General features: G+C 49.3%; 1 protein-coding gene across 6 annotated transcripts in view; it reads left to right on the top strand.

Annotated features, from left to right (window-relative positions):
• GRIK4 (glutamate receptor, ionotropic, kainate 4) overlaps positions 1 to 8,312 on the top strand; it is a 271,548-nt gene extending 263,236 nt beyond the window's left edge. For all 6 annotated transcript variants that reach the window (XM_014541801.1, XM_014541793.1, XM_014541818.1 and 3 more), the window contains 2 exons: positions 5,456 to 5,574; positions 7,538 to 8,312. In XM_014541801.1, the coding sequence (XP_014397287.1) occupies positions 5,456 to 5,574; positions 7,538 to 7,780 (362 nt within the window). In that variant the 3' untranslated portion in view covers positions 7,781 to 8,312. The remainder of the gene's footprint in view (positions 1 to 5,455; positions 5,575 to 7,537) is intronic.
• The last annotated feature ends 2,307 nt before the right edge of the window (positions 8,313 to 10,619 follow it).

Raw genomic sequence — 10,619 nt, forward strand, 5'->3', positions numbered from 1 at the left:
ATATATATATTTAAATGGGTAGTGCTGATTTCACAGGGCAACTGTTAGGATTGAATTTAAATGTTTGGCATGGTAGCTCTGTTCATAGTAAACACTTACAAAGAACAAGTTGGTTTGTATAAAGAACATTAGCCAGGCAGTAAGATTTTACATCATAGGTGTGAAAACTTGGGCAACTTAAGTGCTCTGAATTTTCATTTCTTTAACTGTAAAATTTGGACAGCGGGTCTTCTTTAAAGTGTTTTTAATAATTGAATGAGGTAAAAAATGTTTTTAAAACTGAAGTGCTTGAGCTCAGATTTGGATACATTGTAAAGTGCCTCCCCCATAATTTGTGTTTTGATAAATTGCAAAACTTATCAAATGCCTTTCCCATCCCCTTTCCATTTCATGTCCCTTCCCCTACTTTTCTCCATCTCTGTCTCCATAGCTGCTAGGTCTAGTCAGCAGAGGCCCAGGAAGTGCCAGGAGAGTGACAAGCATGCTATGCCAGTCCTCAGCGTCTTTTCCAGGAAGGCCGTGCAGGTCAGCTCACACGTGGCCCATGTGACGTTGCTATTTACAACAAATAAGTGTGGCGATGGGGCCATTGAATATATTTGTAGGTGAATGTGATTCTGAAATAGAAGGTACTTGAAAGTCATATTGGTTAAAAAATTCATGTCTGATCAGATGTTTTCAATGGGGAGCATTGCATAGAGCTCCAGCACCTGGCATCCTGTTCGGCTCAGGAAGCTCCTTAAAAATGCATGCTGACCGACGTCAGAGAAGAACTGCGCTGTCCCTTGGCGAGACTGCGCAGTCTCTCCTTCCCCCCGCCTGCCTCGTGGCTCCTGGGGCCTCTCTCTGTCTCTGCCTCCCCGGCCACAGCTGCCCCTTCCTTGTCCAAAAATAACTTCCCTGCATCTCAGTCGCACGTGTCTACAGTGCGGCCTGGAGACATGCAAGGCTTGGAGGGATGAGACATGTACGCACCCAACCCCAAGCGGTGATATTCCCCAGTCCGCGCTGAAGGCAGGGCAGGCGGGTGGGTGGGGGCTGGAGAGCCACATCTGCTCAGAGGCACACCCTCCCGGGCTCCCTTCAGCGATTCACAGTTTCTGCAGTTTTAGAAACAGGTTTGTTTGTATGTGTCTGTCAGCTGTCGTTTGTATTTGTGTGTGACATCAAGTCAGTATTAACAACCATGAGTTGTGGGGAGAGCTCGATTCTGTTTCACTCGATACGATCTTACTGCTAGGGCACAGCGGAGGCTCGAGGCGAGTGTCAGTAGAAACCCCAGTTTGAGAACCATCTGTTTAGGTGGATCTGTGTGCTCCCATCTGAAGAGGGCGGGGGGGGGATAGATGGCCCCTGGGGGTGCCTCTGGGAGGGCAGTGAGGTCCTGTGGTCAAGCCCGAAGGAGCCCCACCAGAGGCTGCTCTGAGGGACTGGGCTGTGGAGGCATCTGACTTCTGGGAGGATGAGGGGTGACATGACAGTGAGGGAAAAAGTGCTGCAGCCTCTCTCAGCACTCGCTCCCCCGCCACCCCCGACCCCCGCTCCTCTGTCTCTCAGCTCTGACTCTGCCAGCATCTACTCTTGCTTCCACTTTCCAACGCATCGCTAAAGGCACCAGTGGTCTGTAAGGCTCCCCCCAAAGGGAGAGACCACTCAGCCAGGAACCACCGGCTGGAGCCAGTCCCGATGACTCACATGGGGCCCTGAAACAGGAGAAGCTGGGAAAGAGAGCCCGCCCGTGGGGTGTCTGTGACTCCCAGTCCCCAGCAGCATCTTGTTCAACACTCAGGCCCTCCAGAAAGCTTCCTTGGGCTCATCAAAATCACCCAGCACAGAACCAGCGTCTGCTGCCGGCCTCCCGCCTGCCTCCTGCCTGCCTCCCGCCTGCCTCCCGCCTGCCTGCGTGAAGTGCTGCCCCGCACAGCAGGCATTGTTCCCCTGGCCAGCCGCTCAGTACAGTCTGGGCTGATGCCTCTGACCAGGCTGGGAGCACTGGGCAAGGGGTGCCACGCTTTACTCTTATTTCAAACAAAATGTAATTGGGGATGAACACATATCACAGTGTGGACCCAAAGCTTTTGATAATTCAGGTTTCTGGGTCTGGGATGTCTTCATCCTCTTTCTGTCTGCTCATTCTTTCAACACCCACTTCTCGGACTCTCACTGGGCTCCCACCACCATGGCTGTGGAGTTGCCAGCTGAGCAAGGTGGACCGCCCCCTCACGGAGCGCACAGTCTCATGGGGAGTCCAGATAACACAGAATTAAACTCATGTACTGTTTTATGCAGCCTTGGAACGGTAGACAGTGCAGAATCAGTAAAACACACAAGCAATACAACTAACAGAATCAGGCAACACCAGGAAGAAGTGAGCTGGAGGAGGTGACCCCTGAGCTCCATCTGAAAGGAGGGGGTGTAGCCAGGGTGTGAATGGGGGTGGGCACAGGTTCCAGGCAGAGGTGCTCACAGGAGTGAAGGACAAGGTAGGATTGACAGTGGGGTGCCCTGGGGGCTCCCAACAGCTCTGTTACCAGAGGGTGTGTAGAGTTAGACTGTGCTTTTCAGAAAGGCCACCCAGGCAACTCCGTGTCAAGTAGGGCTGGGGGGTCACAGCTACAAGCAGGAAATCATTCTGTCCCAGAAGAGACATGGGGCCGGACCCAGGACAGTGGTAGGAGAGAGAGAGAGGGAAGGGGAAGGTACTGAAAAGCGTCTCAGAGATCAAATCGGCAGGATTTGGTCACAGCCTGGTGCGTGGAGGAGCAGCAAGAGGCCAAACGCAGGAAAAGGAGGAGACCGTGCCTCCCAGCAAGCAAAGGCCCGGAGGAGGTGGAAGGGCAGCGGCGGGCAAGGCAGCAGGGATGCCCAGGGCTGCTGGCGGTCACGAAGGCCAGGACTAGACCTTTCCCAATACGTCAGACACAAAATGCTCCTTGGCACATTTGGTGAGGCTGGTTTTAGTGGCACAAGACAAAATTGCATGGGACAAGGAGTGAATAGGGAAAACAAAAGTGAATTCAGAGCACTTCCAAAGTCCATAGACAAGACCCCCTAGAGCCTAAAGTTTTCCAGCAGCCAAAATTATGTTTGAGGCCTGCAGAAAATTATGCAAAAAGAAAACTGCAAAATTCAATTAAGACAGACATATTTAATTAAATATCTCCAAAATGTGACACTGTTTTGACTTTATTAATTTTTAAATGTAATATTCATAAAAACTTCATTACATTTAGAAACAATTTGTGTGAGATTTTTCTCATTTTGCACAATGGATGCTGAGAAATCACAGCCTATTATAACCTTTTTTCCCATTAAGTCATTTCAGAAGAAAATTTTTTAAAATGCATTTCACGTAAGAAGTGGGCGTGTTTTCTTCTACTTGCTTTTATGTGAGGTGGGGTCTCCAAATGTAAGCATTTTAGGGCTTTAAACTGTCTTTAAAAATAGTTCTGATAGAAATAACTGCTTCAAAAAGTTTGTCCAAGGACAGAGGGGAAGAAGAGGGCATGTAGTGGACAGAGTTGGAGGGCCGAGGACTTTCTGCATCCGGGACGTCTTCATCCTTTTTCCTGCTCCTCCTTTCACACTGTGAGAAGGAGCAACGGGGGGGCATGTCCGTGCAGAGGGAAAGAGGGAACGAGCAGGGGGAGGACAAGCCGAGGGGCCGGCGGCCGAGGCCGGGAGAGCCGGAGCCCCACCAGCGGATGGGGCCTGGAGCGGCAGGACCCTCCTGCAGGAACACGAGGCAGTGGAGGCCCGACAAGGGGACCCTGGTGTTTTTTCCATGTAGGACAGCACCCCCCAGAGTGGCAGGGGCAGCGGATAGGAAGTACCTAGCAGCCCCTCGGGAGCTGCCAGATGAGGTGGGCCTGCTTGGTGGGAACCCTTCCTTGGGGACACCGCCCGCCTTCTCCCAGGGGCAGCAGGGAGACCAGCTTGTCCACGATGCTCAGGTGCACATCCCGCACCTGGTCCTCACCCCCCTGAGACCTGGCGCGGGAGCGTCTGCCTGCCCCCAGCCGGATCCTGGGTGCGTGCTCTCCTACGTGTCCCTGTGCCCCCACCTCCCCATGAACCCTGATGTTTCTCTGGACAAAAACCTTCTGCCCAAATGCTCCCAGGTTAGAGGTGCAAGTGTTCCAGGAAACCTCCAGCACCTTCTCAGAGGCAGAAGCCTGCTCCATGCCCTGTGGCCACGCCTTATCGCTGAGCTTTAAACTAATGCCCCGGTTCTGATCATCACAGAGAGGCCTCCTTCCCCTGGGGCTGGGGGCTGTGCTGGGGACAGAGCACAGGCCCACTGGGCCCCTCCTTGTGGTGGCCAGCAGCTCCTAGTGTGGGAGGCACCGCATGGCACTGTGTTATGGTAAAATCAAAGTAGAAAACCACAGGCACCCCGCGGCATCTGCAATGCTGCCCAGGGCTCTCTCTCCAGCTCTCCAAGGCCGTCGTCAGCTCTGGGCCCGGCTCACCCCTTGGGGTTGGGTGAAGCGGGCTTCCCCGGCGCTGCCGTAGCTCCACATCCCATGACGACACTGCGGACGTAGCAGCACCGAGCAGCGCGGTGCCAGCAGCCTCGGGGCATCTTCCTGGTGGAAGGTGCCCTTGGGGGGGGGGGGTTCTTTAATGCCAACGTGACAGGCAGTTACAGAGCTGCACTCAGTGCTCAGCGCTGTGGGAACAAAGCACCTTGTAATCCCCCAGATACTCACTGAGCATGTACCACACGCCAGGCATCTGCCAGACAAGGAGGCCCAGCAGAAACTGTGCCTGACTTCAAGGAGCTTAGTCAAGTGCAACTTCTACAAACGCCAATTTGAAAACTAATTTTAGGGCTGCTGGACAAGAGTTACCTATCAAATGTCTTAAATACATATTCCTGGGCTCCACCTCCAGAGATGTGGGTTTGATAAGCCTGGGGAACAATGAGGAATCGATATTTTAACAAATTTCCCAGGTGGTTCTGATGGGAGGTAGGTTTGGGAACCACTGGTCTGATAGGATAAAAAGTAAGATAAAAAGTTTTAATTTCCAAATTAGTATTTTAGTAAACATATCTTTTTCTAACTCTTGTTTGGTTAAAACAATTATTCTATATCAAGCAAACACATGAAAAATAAGATGGGCTACATTTTATGCAAATACTAGAATGTACAGGTATTTTGGTATCACAGGCGAAATCAAACTTCCCTGAGCTCTTTTCCTACTCCCCCTCCCAGAGCCCTCTCAGAAGCTCTTCTCCAGTCTCCCCCATTGGCAACTCAGGCCCCTCCCCACTTCTCCTCCAGCTACAATGCATTTTTCCCAGCAAATAGTCATATCTCTTCAAGGAATATGTATGTAAAGCATCTATAAGACTGACTTTCTGTCATTTAAGTGACTTCAGCATTTTTGATAGAATGTTTATGTCTTCCAGCTCTTTTACACTATTTTTTTTGTTATCGCTTTCTTACAGGACTGGGAATGGAGAATATTGGTGGAATCTTTGTGGTTCTTATTTGTGGCTTAATCGTGGCCATTTTTATGGCTATGTTGGAGTTTTTATGGACTCTCCGACACTCAGAAGCTACCGAGGTAAACCTCCAAAGGGGTCTGACCTATAGTGTTGGCAGAAAGGGCAAAGTTCACAGGCTCATGCACAGACAAAAGTGATTTCCTGCAGATCCGTGCAGGCCTGAGGATGGAGCAGCCCGGGACAGGCCCCAGGGCGGGGCGCCGGCCTCAGAGCTCCCTCCATGCAGCCACAGAAAGGCATTCAACTGCCGGGTCTCAGAGTCTTCTAGGAAACAGGCCAGGAGATAAATGTGGGGAAGGGTTTTATGAACTAGGAGGTCCTATCCATGTGATCGAGGCTGCATCATGGTAAAGGAAAACAGGCACGAGTGCCTCTGACTAAGGGAAACCACGCCTCACTTCTCCCATCTGAAGGCTCCACTGCAAGTGCAGGTGCTTGGGGAGGCCATAGTGCCCGCGGCTCAGGAGTCGCAGCTTCCCTCTCAGGGGTTTGAATAAATTCAGTTCCCAAACCCGGTGCTCACCAGCTGTGTTAAGTGACTTTCATGTGATGGAAGAGTCTGGCTGGAGAGGAAACTCTATCCCATGCCACCTCCACTCTCTCTGCAAGGCCAGAAAGCCTCACAGGCTAACTGTTCTTTGGTTTTTAAAGTACAGTAGCCTCTGCCTCAGTCTCCGACTCGGACCTCTTGATTCTCCCTCGGAAACTGAGCCTGCGTCAGCTGCTCCCAGCAGCTCAGCGGGGATGGTGCCCCATCCACTTGGGGAGCCCAGCCTCTCACAGGGCCTCACACCGCCTCCCAGCCCCGACTCTGCTCAGCATCTTCTCCACTTTCCAACAGGACTTCATGTCACTGCTCCGCCTCACACCCTTTGCTCTTTCACGCACAGAGGTTCATGTTGCCTCCTACCTCAACAAGAAGTCAGGTGTGACCAGCCCCAAATGAAAACCCCCACCTAAGATGCCCCCCAGCGGAGCCGCCCTGCAGCTGAGGCAGATGTTCCCGTCGTCCTGCCATCTCTGTCTGTGTTGTTGTTGTTGTTTTGATCCTCACCCGAGGATATTTTTCCATTGATTTTTTAGAGCGTGGAAGAGAGAAAGACAGAGAGAAACATCGATGTGAGAGAAACACATTGATTGGTTGCCTCCTGCACAAGCCCCAACCAGGGCCCCGGGCTGGGGAAGAGCCTGCAACCAAGGTACATGCCCTTGACTGGAATCAAACCCAGGACCCTTCTGTCCGCAGGCCAACGCTCTATCCACTGAGCCATACCAGCCAGGGTTCCATCTCTGTCTTGACCCATCTTTTCTCAGCTACCCTAGGATTATCTTTTCTCCCCTTCAATTTTCATCCCTGCACTCTCCCCAAAATCTAAAAATATTTACTCTGTATGTTTAACATGTCAATATTACTGTTACTCTTACCCTCTCCCTCCCTCTCCTGCACAGCCCCAACCAGGGCCCCGGGCTGGGGAAGAGCCTGCAACCAAGGTACATGCCCTTGACTGGAATCAAACCCAGGACCCTTCTGTCCGCAGGCCAACGCTCTATCCACTGAGCCATACCAGCCAGGGTTCCATCTCTGTCTTGACCCATCTTTTCTCAGCTACCCTAGGATTATCTTTTCTCCCCTTCAATTTTCATCCCTGCACTCTCCCCAAAATCTAAAAATATTTACTCTGTATGTTTAACATGTCAATATTACTGTTACTCTTACCCTCTCCCTCCCTCTCCCAAACCAACTGCTTCAGTCTCCATTGCCTTGCCTCCCATTCAGCCCTCAATCCAGGGCAGTCTGGCTTTGAAAGGTCATGCTAAAAGGCCTGACCCCTCCTGATGGACAAAAGCAGAGAGAACCTGTTGGGCCTTGTTGAGCCTCAATGTGCCCCTTCACAAAGTGAGCCATTTTCGCAGAAGCTCTCCCTCGCTGGCCTTGCCTGGCACCAAGCTCTCTTGGTTTCTCTCCTACGTCTCTCTACAGCTTTGTCCACGCCTTAAATGAATTCTACTTATTACTTCTAGGCAGAAAGACCAGGCCACATGTTCCTTTCCCTGAGAAGCCTTCCCCAGGTCTCCCGCCTCTTCCCCAGACCAGAAGAGTTCGTCCTTCCTCTGCCTTTCACCTCTGCACCGCGCACAGAGCAGGCATGCCTGCATGCAGTGCGGGCTGTGGTGCGTATACACAGATGGCAGTCAGTACATGCATGCTGTGACATTCTGTCACATGTAGCAGATAGGCAGGTGGTGTTGTTTCACCTGTTGTAGTTATTATTAGGAGCACAGAGAAGTCAAGGACCTTGCCTAAGTCTCGGCTACTTAGTAACAATAGGGCGTTTAGAGTCCAGGTCTCAGTTCTTACCTCAGGCCATCCTCTTTTAAATGATGCCACTTCTCTGTAGCCGCTTCAAGTAGAGGATCGGTGCACATTTGGTTACTCCCCCAAGAGCTCACCCATGGCCTGGCCGGACCTTGAAAACTTCAGTGAGGACTCCCAATAGGAAGATGAAGAGCAAGCTACCTGGCTACGGCAGGAGGACAGGCCTGTTGGCAGAACTGGAAGACTGGGAGGAAGAGCATGAACCAGCGGGAGATGGCTTCTCCTGTCGCAGACTGGGCACGCGTCCTTCTTTAGCACAGGGCAGAGGACCAGACAGTATGCACGCCCTTCGCAGTAGATAAGTTTAGGTTCCAATTCTGGGTCAGCTATTTATTAGTCAAGTAATTTTTAGCAAGATGTATAACCTCTGAGCTTCCATTTCCACATCTGTGAAATGGGTATACTAGTGGTAGCAGTGCAAGTTCACTATTTTTTTTTTTTTTGCTCTTGCTTTAAACAGTTTTTTTAAAATCTTTATTGTTGAGAGTATTGTTGAGATGTCCCTCTTTTTTCCCCCCATGGTCCCCTCCACCTGGTTCCTGCTCCATCCCAGGCCTTCATCACCCTGTTGTCTGTGGCCATAGGTAATGCATGTATGCATATAAAATCTTTGTTTAATCTCTTCCCACCCACCCCCAAACCTCTTTCTCTCTGAAAATCATCAGTCTGTTCCATTTCCATGCCTCCGATTCTATTTTATTCACTAGTTTATTCTGTTCATTAGGTTTCTTATTCATTTATTTTGATTTTTAGATTCAATTGTTGATAGATATGTATTTATTGGCATTTTATTCTTCATATATTTTATCTTTTTCTTTTTCTTCTTCTTCTTCCTCTTCTTAAAGAATACCCTTCAGCATTTCATATAATACTGGTTTGGTGGTGATGAACTCCTTTAGCTTTTTCTTGTCTGTGAAGGTCTTTCTCTGACCTTCAATTCTAAATGATAGCTTTGCTGAGAAGAGTAATCTTAGTTGTAAGTGTTTGCTACTCATCACTTTGAATATTTCTTGCCACTCCCTTCTGGCCTGCAGAGTTTCTGTTGAGAAATCAGCTGACAGTCCTATGGGGACTCCCTTGCTTTTCTCTTGCTGCCTTTAAGGTTCTCTCTTTGTCTTTAATTCCCTTGACATTTTAATTATGATGTGTCTTGGTGTGGTCCTCTTTGGGTTCCTCTTGTTTGAGGTTCTCTGTGCTTCTTGGACTTGTAAGTCTATTTCTTTCACCAGGTCATGGAAGTTTTCTGTCATTATTTCTTCAAATAGGTTTTCAATATCTTGCTCTCTCTCTCTTCTTCTGTCACCCCCAGGATGTGATGTTGGTATGCTTGAAGTTGTCCCAGAGGCTCCTTACACTATGTTCATATTTTTGGATCCTTTTTTCTTTTTGCTCTTCTGATTGGGTGGTTTTTGCTTCCTCATATTTCAAATTGTTGATTTGACTCTCGAATCCTCTAGTGTTGAATGCCTGAACATTATTCTTTATTTCAGTTAGTGTATGCTTAATTTCTGACTGGTCCTTTTCAATGTCTTTGACATTCTCACTAAGATTCTTGAAAGTCTCACTAAGTCCCTTGGAGGCCTCATGAAGATCCTTGAGTAACCTTATAATTGGTTTTGAACTCTGTATCCAGGAGTTTGCATTCTCCCATTTCTTTCATTTGTGACATGTTTCTTTGTCTCTGCATTTTCGCTGCTTCCCTGTGTTTGTTTCTATGTGTTGGGCAGAGCTGCTGTTTCTCCTGGAATTGGTAGAGTGGCCTTGTGTGATAGGGATCCTGTGGGGCCAGTGGCTCAGCCTCCCCAGTCACCTGAGCTGGGCCCTCTAGGTGTGCCCCTTGGTTCATGATTCTTTATCTACAATTTTGGAACCTAAGAAACTCCAAAAGTTCCCAAGTTTTTTTTATAAGTTTGTTAAACAAATGCATTTGGTGACAAAGCTTAACTTGAATTGGTATGAAATTTTATGTATGGTCTTTGTCTCATTCAGTGTGAAGGCAAGTACAGTTTGCTATAGAAATATCAATGTCTTTGAGTATAGAGTCTGCCCTGACCCCCACTGGGTGATATATATACTAATCGTATGTGTATTGTATTACCTTCCTAAAACCCAAAACATCTGAAACACAGCTGGAACTGAGGGTTTCCTATTAGGAGGTTGTGGGTCTGAAGGAACAGTGTTGCTGTGGTTTTGTGGTTCTAGTTATTAGAATGCATGCTCTCCAGCTCTAACCAGTCGACCAAAAGAAATGAGACTCTTTAGCCTGAGATCAGGATGTTCGTGGAGACATGGTCGCTTTTCAAATACTTGACGGACTGGCATGGAGAAGAGTTAGTATTTATTGGGCTTCTGGGTCCAAATGTAGCTGGTATCATGGAAATTTTCAGGGAGAGGTTTGTTAACTTAGCAGCATTTAACAGAAATGCAAAAAAAAAAAAAATAACAATAACAATAAATAAGTAAGTGAGTGGGGGCAGGGCGTTCCCACCACAGAAAGAGCGCTGTCTTTGAAGGTGTTCAGGCCAAGACTGGCGCCGGCGGCTGGGCTGAGGCGCCTGGATGTTAAGTGGCGATGGGAGCAGATGGACTGAAAGGCTCCATCACCTTCACATCCAGGTCATCTGCGCAGGGTTCAGTGACACAGGCCCGGGCCCTCTGTCTTGCAGGTGTCCGTCTGCCGGGAGATGGTGGCTGAGCTGCGCAGCATCATCCTGTGTCAGGACGGCG

The sequence above is a fragment of the Myotis brandtii genome, unplaced genomic scaffold (assembly GCF_000412655.1).
Source record: "Myotis brandtii unplaced genomic scaffold, ASM41265v1 scaffold1074, whole genome shotgun sequence".
Classification (NCBI taxonomy): Eukaryota; Metazoa; Chordata; class Mammalia; order Chiroptera; family Vespertilionidae; genus Myotis; species Myotis brandtii.